Genomic DNA, 13,531 nt, shown 5'->3' with positions numbered 1-13,531 from the left:
ACGCGCAGGGTACCCCCCTCGCGTCGGGAATTGACGTGAAGGGTCCTCCGATTGAAGAGATTGCCGCGGAAGAGCCTGTTGTCCGTATATTTATATATTTCCGAAATCACTTTGTAGTGACGTATACTGAACACAATAAATTATATAATGTAAACAACTACCTGAAAAACAGGTAGAACGATACTTTTGTATGGTTTATTGCATTTATGGAGGGAGTGATGTATGCTGGGTAATGGCACAGCTAGCTACTGGGTGACTTTATTCACCCGCTTCGGCTGTTATCAGTCCATACAATGGGCGTTATTAGCACAAATCAGTCCCATAGATATGGGCCATCTCCTGCTAGATTGTTCAGAAGGTTGTTCTCATCCATCCAGATGGAGGATCACTAACAGGAGCTTGGAAGACTCCAGAATCCACTCTGGCTGGAATCCGGTGGATACAGCAGTGTTTACAGGTAAGACCATTTAAACGGACAGCATTTATAGAATGACCATTAAACGTCAGCGAGTGTCAGTAATGTTAATGTGGTTATGTTAGTAATACACAGAGTGCTAATATAACAGCTTTAAGATGCATTTGTAGATATTATTACGTGTTTTACCGTCTTTATGGTGCTAGCTTAAATTTACGCGGTGTAAACGTTAGCCTATATTGGAGTAAAGCTGTTACTGGTTAAACGATGTTAGCACAGAAATATTAGCTTCTGTCATGACTGATGAAGTTACTAGTTAATAAAGTTTCCAGTAAAGTGTTTAATCGCAGCCACAGACTGACAGCAAATATCTCGATTAGCTTCAGTGCATCTGTAATAAATATGTGCAAGTTTCAGTGCTTCGTTTAAACTGTATGATACTTATACTGACCCAGGGTCAGTGTAAAATACAATCCTAGCTGTGTGAACAAAGCCTGGCTGCTTTAATCCTGCATGACAAACCTCAGGATGCAGGCTATTATTACTCTTTCCTGCTGGCACACCTGTCACACCTGAGAGTCAGCTAGAAACTTACAGTGACGTGGACATCATGCAAAGACTGCCAGACTCTGTAATACTGCAAATGATCAGTGACTCAGGTTATCACTAAACTTTAAACGGCACCTCTGTGTCTCTGTGTGCTGAACATTTAGGATTGAGTCAGGCTGCATTGACTGTGGGACTTTAATGTGTTAAAAGCAGGTTGAAGATGGCTCAGAAACATTTGAAGATTAAAATTTAGCATTATGGCTGCTGGTGGTTTGTAAAGCCTCTACTCAGCTGTATTTTTGTTACTAACTTATGTTTGTTGTTGTTTAACACAGATTTCAGAAGAGCAAATATGCTTAATAGTTTAACTAGATTTCATTTGTCAGTGTGGGACTGCTGAGTCACCTGAAGAACTCATTTCATTCATTCTCCACATGATGTTCATTTACAGAAATGTTTCACAGGAACTGATTTCTCCCAAAGGTTGAACTAGTGTGTTTCCATAGATTACCTCTGTATGAATGTACTTCTTAAATGAAGGCAAGTGTTTGTCCTTTTTTGTTCCTCAGGTACAGTACGTGATATCAAGGGCAGGCGGTCAACACTGGGGGTAGACAAGAAGCAGACGTACTTCCAAGAGGGAGCTGCAGTGAGGTCAGAGGTCAGAATCTGAAACGGCTCAGGTTTATATTTTAGAGGTTATAAAAAATCAAAATGTATTTATAAAGAAACCTTTAAATAATAGTCATAATTATGATTATTATAAGAAATATCAAACATTTAAGTGGATTTTCTGTTACACATATTGTGTTAGCCCTGCGATAAACTGGCAGCCTGTCTTTGTCCTGTATCAGCTGGGATAGGCTTCATCCTCCCGTGACCCTGAATTGGATACATTGTATTCCAATTATGTAATCTGATCATTTACAAACGCTCGCTGTCATCATTATAATCTTCATGATCAATGGTGAGGTCCTGAGGTGGGCGGGGCTGTCTCTGGTGATGTCACCATGAAGGAACAGCATCTGGCACGTGTTGCTGAAACATCCCAGTACACTGGTGTAGTTTCCTCTCCAGCTGTTTGACATGTGACACTTGAACATTAAGGGGAAGAAGAAGAAACAGTGTTAGGTCAGGTGACCACATGGTTTCTAAAGTAACTGACAGGAAGTAACCAGGCCGTTAGAAATGTATGGCATGTGTTTAGAGTTACTGGAGTTGGGTAACTCTACTTACCAAAAGCAGAAGCACACAGATGAAGGATCAGATGCTGAATGTTGCAGGAACATGCTCATGTGCGGTGGTCATTCAGTGCTGCAGGTTAGACAGTCCAAGACTGATATGCTGCCCATCTGAGAGTTTGAAAACACACATGTTTCACAGGAACTGATTTCTCCCAAAGGTTGAACTAGTGTGTTTCCATAGATTACCTCTGTATGAATGTACTTCTTAAATGAAGGCAAGTGTTTGTCCTTTTTTGTTCCTCAGGTACAGTACGTGATATCAAGGGCAGGCGGTCAACACTGGGGGTAGACAAGAAGCAGACGTACTTCCAAGAGGGAGCTGCAGTGAGGTCAGAGGTCAGAATCTGAAACGGCTCAGGTTTATATTTTAGAGGTTATAAAAAATCAAAATGTATTTATAAAGAAACCTTTAAATAATAGTCATAATTATGATTATTATAAGAAATATCAAACATTTAAGTGGATTTTCTGTTACACATATTGTGTTAGCCCTGCGATAAACTGGCAGCCTGTCTTTGTCCTGTATCAGCTGGGATAGGCTTCATCCTCCCGCGACCCTGAATTGGATACATTGTATTCCAATTATGTAATCTGATCATTTACAAACTCAAGGTATCTAATCAAAATGTAAGTAATAATTATAAAATGGGAAAGCAGAAATAAGTGTGACATAAATGCAAATGTGTGAGCTGACACAGAGGACAGCTACATGCAGTCTGAAAAACCTTTGTTGTCAAGTTTGCAGGTCTATCAGCACGAGACATTCTTACATAGAAGAGTCTGTTGAAGTCTCTAACTCAGTGAAGCATTATTGGTCCCATCTGTTTGGATAAATATAATAACCTGATGTTTGTCCATTTATTGACACATTTTCTTAAGTGCTTATCCAGTTCAGGATCACAGTGGAGCTGCAGCTGGATATGTTCACTAAATAAACCTTACAAAAGTTAACAATAAACCTGCATCCATGTACGTTGTTGTCCACAGGATGAGAAAATCAAAGTGGAAGACTGTGGAACATGTTAATAAATGTTTGTGTGTTTATGCCTGTGTCTTTCACAGGAGGCGCTGGAAGGTTTCCCTAATAGTTCCTGGTGAATCAAAGCAGAACCATAAAGGTTGCTGGACTGCATGATGGCCTTACCCCTGAGCCGTCATCCTGTTAAAGGAGGAACCAGTTAGAAGCTGTTTTCAAAGTAGCTGAGCAGATTTCATCTCAAGTAAGCAATTAACTGTTTGTTCATCTGTTCTGCCACTTAAAGAGCATTTAAGGACGTCGTTTGAGTGTCCAGTTGAATTAATTCTACTGGCTCTCATGGTCATTTGTTATTATAGACATATTTTTCATGTTCATCCAGCTATTTAGTAAATTCTATCTATTTAGTAATATCCGTCAGCTATAAAATGTAATATAAATATAAAAATATCTAAATATCTCCTGCCCTTTATGTTTTAATGATGTAAGTCTGTTATCGTGTTACATTAGCATTCCTCACATATCAATGAGATGCTGTACAGTACAATCCTACTGACACAGCAGAGGGATAATGACGGCTATTCAACATCGTTACACGACACATTCGAGCTGCATGACGCAGACAAAGTGACTAAATCATCTTTTTGTGGTTTATTGTCTTCAATCCAGCAGACAAAGCCGATGGCAGAAGATGTCGGAGAAGAACTTCAGGCCGTGTACTGAAAAGGTATTTTTGTCTTGTTATCAAAAGACATTTGGAGTGACGGCTTCTACAACTGGTTGTGCTAAAGTAAAGCTTACAGTCTAAGAAATCACAGTGTTGATATTCAGCACAAAGAGAAAAGCTCACTTGTTTGAATTTATTTACAATCATAGTTTTATAAATTCTGACTGTAAACAGCGTTTACAGCTCTGATATTGTTTGACACTCGATATCAGGTGATAGTGTTTAATTTAAAGGTTTCTGTGTACCAATGAGCCATTTACACTGATCAGTATCACTTTAACTGTAACACATTCATTATTTAGATTCAACAAAGAAATAACTGAATGTAAAAATGGCAGCCCACAGGCAGGTTTATAGAGATACATGCATGCACTATGAAATTTATGTATCCCAGATAATTGTTATTCATCTAGTCATGGCAGACCTACCTCTTCCTCCCAAGTTAACTGCAACCCAAAAGAACTAGTGGGGCTATTTACACACTCACAACCAGTGTGGGGTAAAAAGAGCCACCAAAAAGCTGTCAGCCACAGATGTGCTAGAAGAGTTAGAAACTCTACTTATGGAGAAACTTTATAAGTCTAACAGAGGACAGGAACTCCTGCCCAAATAACATGATATAACCCCACATACAGCCCAGCCATAAAGTGAACCAAGTCATTTAGTTAAAGACAGCATGGGACCAAATGCATGTAATAAGCCTGCATCAATCTGACATTTCTTCCTCCTGAATTAAATGAATGAATGGATGAAAGTTAAATGACTACAAACGTAAAGCCACTAGTTCCCACACTGGAGCTCCCTGACACTGTGTGTTAACCGTATTTAGCTTGTATCAACAGTTGTAACAGGCTAAGATACGTGAGACACTGCATTGAATGATTGTTCCTGTCTTAATGGTTTCAGCTCAGATGTTCTGCTTTTTCCTTTCAGTAGATCAAAGCAGCTCGTGCTCCTTCTGCTTCCAATTTAGAAGAAGAAGAAGAAGAAGGCGAAGGCTTCAGCGAAGTGGCGTTCATGGTCTCAGTGAACAGTCACGGTCACACACTGCATGTGGTTTTAAAAGCAACATGTCTGTTCACCACAACAATGGAGATGTGTAATATTAGTGCAGCTACGGTTTGTTCTTGAACATCAGTTCTGTTTTCTACTTTGATCACTTAGACCAAAAAAGTGTTGTTTTCAGATTCTTTCTTTTACATCTATAAACCACCTGTTCATTTTTTATTACAATTAGTTTCACATAAATGTTAGTGTTTCCTTTATGATCTTTTAATGCTTACACTACACTGTACACGTCTACATTAGAGAAATTTCTGTTGACTCAGAGTTGTGAAATGTTCTTTTATTTGATACACAATATGAAGTTCATAATTTTCTTACAAATAAAACTCTAATGACAAACATGAACAGCTGTGCTTATTTCTGAGACATGAGTTTTTGAATGTGTTGATATTTAGACAGTGTGCATCTGTATGCTGAAACTGTAATGGTGAACCTGAGGTGATGGTCAACAGAAGGCAAATATAAAACAATATTGAAGTAATGTCTTTACCCTCTGCAGCGTGTGGACGCTGTGCACGCAATCACCTTATTCACTGTAGTAAACGTGCACCGCTAGCTCACATGACTGACTGTCTCCATGGTTACATCGTATATTATTAGCTATGCAAACAGCTTCCAAAGATGCCGCCATAGCTCTCTGCAGCTGTAACACTTTCACACTTTGCAAATCATTTCACGTTTTTGATAGTTATGAAGACAGAAAATGTTTTTAAGGTCATGCTAGGCGGTTGCTATGGTGGTTGCTGTGGACTTGGCTGGACCGCGTCCGATTCCTGTTATTAGCTGTCCGCCGTAGGAAGGCTGCGTTCCATTTACAAGTAGTGACAGTCTGCCGCAACTCGGACTCAAACCCCGCTTTGTTCTTTAATTATAGGCCTTTTATAGCCGTTCATGACACGCACACACACACATAAAGCATTTTGCCTCACCATGAGAATGCAAGTTTACCTAACCTAACCTTAAAGTGTCTGATATAGGATAGAAAAATGAAGCAACCGGAGATTTAATGATGAAGACTCTGGGTTCTGTAGTTCACGTTTTACAGTCCTGAATGACTCTTTGCATATGATTTATTGAAGAGGACTTTAGAATGCACTTTACATTTAGACTGTTGCTTACAGTTAGACTGTCAGGGTGTACATTACCTTGTACTCAAGCATCCCAGGACAGAGCCCTGCCCCACCATGAGCCTGGGTGGATACGTGGTTATAATATAAAAGGACCGATACTGAATATGAATATTTCATGAAAATTGAATTATAATACAAATTAGTAATAAGGGTTTCTCTGCGCCCTTATCTACCCCAAATTCAAAGAGCTGTGGGCAGAGAGGGTGACAGGAGAGGATGGCACTGAAGAGAAGATGTTCGGTTTCTGGAGTCTCCTGGTCCTGTCAGTAGGATGCATCTGCTGTGTCTTCTCATGGATGCTCACCTACCTTGACTCGTTCCAGCCTGGTATGCATTTCCCAACACTGCGGACAGTGGCCCACGTCAGAGACGTTTAATATTTATTACATATGTCTGAATTGCTAACCCTAACCCTAACCCTAGCTCAACAGACCACAATGCCCTGGACTGTCAGTATTATTACATGCTGTGAACATAAGTAGCTTTGATCACAGTTTATGTCGTAAAAGAGAAGGAATATTGAAAAAAAGATCAACATTGTGATATTATTTGTTCCAAACTGACCAGAAACATGCTTGTCAGACTCTCACAGCAAAGGATCAGACTCACTGTGCATGACTGCTCAGGCCCAATGATGTCTGTTAGATTGTCAGTTGTTTAGTGCTTCTGTACAGTTAGAGTCACCGTCTCTATTTCAGAATAATTAATATGCGGAAAACACTAAAAGTTGATTGTCTTCCAATATTCTAGCATAATTAAAAAACTTTGACTTTGTAAGTACATATTATTAGTCCTAATGCCAGCATGATTCTTCATAACTCCTGCCCCTGAACTTTAAAATTTACCTGATGAAAGATCATTTACAGTGGCACTCTGTCAGGATGATTCTGACCATAAGATCACTGTATTAATCTGAATCCTTCTGCAATGTGCTGTGAATGAATGCTGATGCAATTCACTGTGGGAAAGCTGTTAATAAAATGAATCTGTGACACATGCAACACATTCACAGAGGAAGAGGACACAAAGGGAGGACACGCAGAGGCTGTGTTGAAGTCAGAAATCCAAATCTTTATTAAAAAACAGGCGGCGGTAACAAACAGGAAGACAAGCAGTCCATCAAACAGTCTACAGGGTCAAACATACAGAGAATTCAAACAGCAGTAAAAAATAACTGGACAGTGAAAAACTTAAAGCAATGTGTGACGCAATAAAAGGAAGCAGCGCAGTATATTCACTGAATTATAATCAATTACAAAAGAGAAAAACAACGATTTCTAAGGATTATTTTCTGAAATGCAGTTAAGAGTGTGGCAGGTAAAGATGGAAACATACAGAATGTAAACTGTGTGAGTTTGTGAACTTTGTTAGAAACAAATGAGGTAAAAAACAAAACAGACAAAACACAGAACGAGGCTCTCAGTATTCATTAATAATTAGAAAGAAAAATTCTGGTCGTGGATTTTTACAGTCTTAGTTCCGCTCGCTGTCATCATTATAATCTTCATGATCAATGGTGAGGTCCTGAGGTGGGCGGGGCTGTCTCTGGTGATGTCACCATGAAGGAACAGCATCTGGCACGTGTTGCTGAAACATCCCAGTACACTGGTGTAGTTTCCTCTCCAGCTGTTTGACATGTGACACTTGAACATTAAGGGGAAGAAGAAGAAACAGTGTTAGGTCAGGTGACCACATGGTTTCTAAAGTAACTGACAGGAAGTAACCAGGCCGTTAGAAATGTATGGCATGTGTTTAGAGTTACTGGAGTTGGGTAACTCTACTTACCAAAAGCAGAAGCACACAGATGAAGGATCAGATGCTGAATGTTGCAGGAACATGCTCGTGCGGTGGTCATTCAGTGCTGCAGGTTAGACAGTCCAAGACTGATATGCTGCCCATCTGAGAGTTTGAAAACACACATGCAAAGATTTATTTTGTATTACAGTCAAAGTTGGATGTTCATTTTTGTCCTTTAAAAATGTTTGTGTATTTGAAAGCACTAACATTTAAGGATGACTTGGATCGTCTCCTTTAAAGGGGAGACAAGTGTATCCACTGATCCACGTCACTTTACCTGGATGATGACTCCTCTCCCCCTCACTCAGAAACACTCCTAATATAACCAAACAAATAAATAATATTGAAGATTTACTTACATCATTACAAAAACATCTCCCTTTGATTCTATTTCTCCATTCCTGCTGAACATCAGGCAACAAATATCTCAATAAATCACAGTAAAATGTAAAGCACATTTTTTCTCTGCTTTGTCTAACCTCTGCAGAGCCTCTGTCAAGAAAAACATAACTGTAAGCATAAAACAAATATACATTCATAACACGTCACTGGACAAACCTCGGCCAGTTGATTTCCTCTGTGCAGTGCAGACGAACATCAGTCAGCAAGTCAAGGTGGTGAGATGGACTGGTGTCCTTTGTGACTCTGCTGGTTCTTCTGAGGAAACACCACCGTCTCTCCACACCGTCACCATCTGTGAGCACAAACTGCTGCTCTGCCAGCATGTAGGACATCACATATCACACACAGGGGTGAAGAAACATCAGAGCTCAACTTTGGATGCTTTAGATCTAAACAGATCAAAGTAGCTCTTAGTTTCAGCAATCAGTGAGCAGACAAACAATGATACCAAACTGATTCTGTATGAATACAATATGGTATTTTCAATACAGGTGTCAAATTAATTTATTAAAACTAATACAGATATATGTATATTTTTTTTTGATAAATTAGTTTGCTAAATTATAAGAATATATTTTTATTTTTTTTTCATTTAACAATTGCAACTGAAAGAAATTAAATATTGAACAAAAATATATTGTCACATTCTGAGCATGCTCAGCACGCTGACAGACTTGAAGTTGCTACAGATTTTAAGAAGTGATAATTATAGGGAAGAAACTTCTCTTTTTCATCCGTTTAATCAAACATTAGATGCCTCAGCTGTCTCAGTCCTGTAGCGTTCTGCAACTACAACTAACCTGAGGCTTGGATTTGGCTGCAGGTGCCCCTGTACATCCTTCTCAGTGCTTCACACATGTGGGTACCATTTAATCCCACTTCTTCCTGAGCTTTGCTTCATCACAAGACCAAAGGTGGCATCCCGTGTCACAGTCTTATCATCATCCAGAAGAAACATTTGAAGAAACATCATGCAGAAGAAACATTTACGCGCCTCCTGGTTTTGTTTTCTGATCCTGCGAAAAGACTGAGGACAACAAAGCCCAGAGAACACGAGATAAACAACATCCAACATTCAGACTCAACAGCCTCCATAAATGAAGAGCACCAGGTTGGTTCAGTTATAGTAGATATAAGCATACTTCACATTACTGGGTATGAATAATAATGAGGAGGCAAACTTTGAAGATGCAGAGCATGATGTCCCATCATCAGACTGTAAACAAACATCCACCAGGCTTCTTTGTTGCCAAAATTGATGATTCTCCCATCAGGGATCAGTAGAGTGTATTAACCTGTGGTATAAGCAGCAGTCACTGAAATATTACTGTTTCAGATAAGAAATCTAGCACATAAAAGCCAGGGTGGGAGGGATCTCTGCAAAACGACTTACCTCTGCAAGTGTGAAGCTCAACAAAAATCTGACTCTCAAGTCACTGACAAACAAAACCTCCAGCTGGGAGATAGAAAACGCTGTCTGGGTCTTGCTGGATGTTGCTGGTCAGAGTCCACACATTAGCAGAGTGCTTCTTGGTCCCACTGACCCATGTGAACAGTGACTGTGGAGAACTGTTCTGGAAAATAGAGAAGAGAATTAAAATAACAAAAAGCCAAACAGGATTTCCACAAAGACTGTCTTGGAATCAGCAATCAAAAAAATCACTGGTTCATATTAAATATGAACAGGTTCCTTAAATGTACGCAGTTCAGATCTGATTTAATTTAATTTCCTTCACACAGCACATTCGTCCAGGCTGACAGGTAAACATAGAATTAATCTCAGGTAACATGACTCATAGTAGAGTTTCAGTAAGAAATATTGCAGGCTCTAATATTATTACCACACAATCCAAGGACACACCAACAGCTCAGATTTGTAGAACTATTTAAACAAATGTCTTCTGAATATTCAATTCATGTTCACAGTGGGAGGGGGGGGGGGGGGGGGGGGGGGTGTCGTGGAATTTTTAAAATAAAGTCTGCAACACAGAAAGAGCTGTGATCAAGCTATTTATTACTGCGCCAACACACATCAAACATCACAGTTCAGTCATGTCAGCGCTGCCACAGAGGTCGTGCTCCTCCTCCTTTATGCATTCCAAGGAAGAGGGAGGAAGTTAAACTGATCCTACCACACTTCACATGTCTCGCTATGAAACCTAACGCATCAATGGTTGTGCTGTTTTGTGCCCTTGGCCTTATCAGCACCTGTAAAGGGAGTTGTTTTCTCAAACTGCTGACGCTGAAGTAAGTTCAACTAGTTTTAGAAACTTTCACTGAACAGTAACAGTGTCACAACTAAGCACATGCATAAGCACTTAAATACTTTAAATGATAATAACAGAAAATTTCTTTTACAGGAGCTAGAGCCTGTCCCAGTAGTCATAGGTAGAGCACACCTGGACAGGTCACCAGTCTGTCAGAGGACTAACACAGAGACAGACATCAGAGTAACAAATCTATTTAAAATTAATGTAAGTTTGCTGCAGCTGTATGTATGAACATGTGTTTCTGTGTTCACAGTCCACCTCTCAGGAACCTGCAGTTGACTTTTAGTCAACTTTAAACAGACCTCACAAAAGGCTGATGTGGCTGGATCAGTAGTCTGATTTAAGTACGATACCTTTGGCCAGGGATTACTCTGGTGCATCGCTTCACTGCAGTCTTACGTATTTTCCCCACACCTGAATAAAAAATACTGATATATACAAATAACAGCTTCAGCTGATGCAACCTGACTCAATCCTAAATGTTCAGCACACAGAGACACAGAGGTGCCATTTAAAGTTTAGTGATAGCCTGAGTCACTGATCATTTGCAGTATTACAGAGTCTGGCAGTCTTTGCATGATGTCCACGTCACTGTAAGTTTCTAGCTGACTCTCAGGTGTGACAGGTGTGCCAGCAGGAAAGAATAATAATAACCTGCATCCTGAGGTTTGTCATGCAGGATTAAAGGAGCCAGGCTTTGTTCACACAGCTAGGATTGTATTTTACACTGACCCTGGGTCACTATAAGTATCATACAGTTTAAACGAAGCACTGAAACTTGCACATATTTATTACAGATGCACTGAAGCTAATCGAGATATTTGCTGTCAGTCTGTGGCTGCGATTAAACACTTTACTGGAAACTTTATTAACTAGTAACTTCATCAGTCATGACAGAAGCTAATATTTCTGTGCTAACATCGTTTAACCAGTAACAGCTTTACTCCAATATAAGCTAACGTTTACACCGCGTAAATTTAAGCTAGCACCATAAAGACGGTAAAACACGTAATAATATCTACAAATGCATCTTAAAGCTGTTATATTAGCACTCTGTGTATTACTAACATAACCACATTAACATTACTGACACTCGCTGACGTTTAATGGTCATTCTATAAATGCTGTCCGTTTAAATGGTCTTACCTGTAAACACTGCTGTATCCACCGGATTCCAGCCAGAGTGGATTCTGGAGTCTTCCAAGCTCCTGTTAGTGATCCTCCATCTGGATGGATGAGAACAACCTTCTGAACAATCTAGCAGGAGATGGCCCATATCTATGGGACTGATTTGTGCTAATAACGCCCATTGTATGGACTGATAACAGCCGAAGCGGGTGAATAAAGTCACCCAGTAGCTAGCTGTGCCATTACCCAGCATACATCACTCCCTCCATAAATGCAATAAACCATACAAAAGTATCGTTCTACCTGTTTTTCAGGTAGTTGTTTACATTATATAATTTATTGTGTTCAGTATACATCACTACAAAGTGATTTCGGAAATATATAAATATACGGACAACAGGCTCTTCCGCGGCAATCTCTTCAATCGGAGGACCCTTCACGTCAATTCCCGACGCGAGGGGGGTACCCTGCGCGTCCATAAGTGCAGCAGAGGGAGCCTGACCATGCGTCACACGTTTGACGAGTTGGGAGTGAGAACGTGTTGGTATAGTGCACTCTATGTAGTATTTTGTATTGTATTAATTGCAGACTGGGATTTTTAATCAATTTAAAGGTTTTTAAGCATACCTGAAGTTTTGGTCTAAGCTGACTGATAAATCTGCTTCCCACTTTGCAATAGGAAGGGATATTGATTCATCTATTTTAGAAAGTGTTCTGTATATTTTAGATAATAATTTGGGGGATTTAAGAGTAAGAAAATATACCGCACTTGGTGGTGTTTGTAATTCAACTTGACTGAGGTTAAATTTCTTTTTTACTATGGATTTAATTTGTTGATATTCTAAAAATCTTTTCTTGTTGATCCCATATTGTTCAACTAGTCTATCAAATGGAATAAATTCTGTTCCCTCTAATATATGTTCTAAGTATTTAATTCCTTTACAACTCCAATCTGGAAAATTAATCATATTATTGTTTTGTAATATGTCAGGGTTATTCCAGATAGGTGTACGTTTGCATGGGATTAATGAAGACTCCGTTATTTTTAGAAACTCCCACCATGCTGTCAGAAAAAAGCTGATGTTGATGCTTTTAAAACATTCATGTCTTTTGATGTTTGAGCTGATAAATGGTAGGTCTGAAATCTTTGCATAGTGCCTGTTCAACATCTAGCCAGGGCTCATCTAAGAAGGTATGTTTTAGCCATTCTGAGATGAACTGAAGCCTGTTGGCTAAGAAGAATTGGTGAAAATTAGGCAGATCTAATCCTCCTCTATCCTTGGTTCTTTGTAGCATTTTTAAACTGATACGCGGGGGTTTATCTTTCCAAAGGAATTTAGAAATATATGAATCCAGAGATCTGAACCAATCTTGTGATGGTTTGTTAGGGATCATTAAAAATAAGTAATTTATTTTTGGCAAGATCATGTTACGGATTCAAATATTGGGGATGGACACAAGAGGAAAAACCAAAATAACAACACTGGTCCGGCCAGGTTGAGTCAAACGATGATTTTAATGATCACACGCGTGGGAGATGGACACCGTACGCAGACAGCATCAGATCTCAAAATGGTGGAGCATTGATCAAACTCTTATAAGCCTCTAGTGGCCCCCACCTAATCATAAAAGCCTAAACATTCACATTCTTTCTCTCACACAGCGCCTAAGCTACGACCTTGGCTCCCTGTTTATCTGCTCCTGCTGAGATGGGGCAGAAAACCTCTCCAGTATGTTCTGTTCTCTTCTAATCAGACAAATAAGGCGATGACTTTCTGCGAACAGTATTTCTTATAACTCAGCAGTATAATGCATCATAAAACAATAT

At 39.5% G+C, this 13,531-nt stretch overlaps 1 protein-coding gene and 2 long non-coding RNA genes across 3 annotated transcripts; 1 reads left to right on the top strand and 2 right to left on the bottom strand.

The window, feature by feature from the left end:
- The first annotated feature begins 2,398 nt into the window (after positions 1-2,398).
- Positions 2,399-4,902, top strand: LOC146654266 (uncharacterized). Its single transcript, XR_014907289.1, has 4 exons — positions 2,399-2,544; positions 3,271-3,428; positions 3,854-3,911; positions 4,845-4,902. It is a non-coding gene; the product is annotated as an uncharacterized LOC146654266 (long non-coding RNA).
- A 2,267-nt stretch (positions 4,903-7,169) lies between these two features.
- LOC146654265 (uncharacterized) lies at positions 7,170-9,039 on the bottom strand. Its single transcript, XR_014907255.1, has 4 exons — positions 8,462-9,039; positions 8,111-8,219; positions 7,892-8,005; positions 7,170-7,749 (listed from the first exon to the last, which is right to left on the bottom strand). It is a non-coding gene; the product is annotated as an uncharacterized LOC146654265 (long non-coding RNA).
- A 322-nt stretch (positions 9,040-9,361) lies between these two features.
- LOC146654264 (uncharacterized) lies at positions 9,362-12,182 on the bottom strand. The gene is made up of 4 exons (XM_085380394.1): positions 12,095-12,182; positions 11,722-11,801; positions 9,699-9,879; positions 9,362-9,600 (listed from the first exon to the last, which is right to left on the bottom strand). Exons 1-3 carry the CDS (start codon positions 12,180-12,182, stop codon positions 9,739-9,741), a joined length of 309 nt encoding a protein of 102 aa, XP_085236520.1. The 3' UTR covers positions 9,362-9,600; positions 9,699-9,738.
- Between the last annotated feature and the right edge of the window lie 1,349 nt (positions 12,183-13,531).

This window comes from Rhamphochromis longiceps, linkage group LG14 (assembly GCF_057381845.1).
Source record: "Rhamphochromis longiceps isolate RC_006_pf linkage group LG14, R_longiceps_female_GT1.1, whole genome shotgun sequence".
NCBI classification, from domain to species: domain Eukaryota; kingdom Metazoa; phylum Chordata; class Actinopteri; order Cichliformes; family Cichlidae; genus Rhamphochromis; species Rhamphochromis longiceps.
Note: the sequence above shows the minus strand (reverse complement) of the source record. Positions and strands in the feature narration are given on the sequence as shown.

Coding starts and splice junctions, on each gene's coding strand:
- LOC146654264 (XM_085380394.1), bottom strand. CDS start 12,182: ATGGACGCGCAGGGTACCCCCCTCGCGTCGGGAATTGACGTGAAGGGT. Junction 11,802..12,094: donor CGCGGAAGAGCCTGTTGTCC/GTATATTTATAT, acceptor TCATCCATCCAG/ATGGAGGATCACTAACAGGA. Junction 9,880..11,721: donor GGATACAGCAGTGTTTACAG/GTAAGACCATTT, acceptor TCTATTTTCCAG/AACAGTTCTCCACAGTCACT.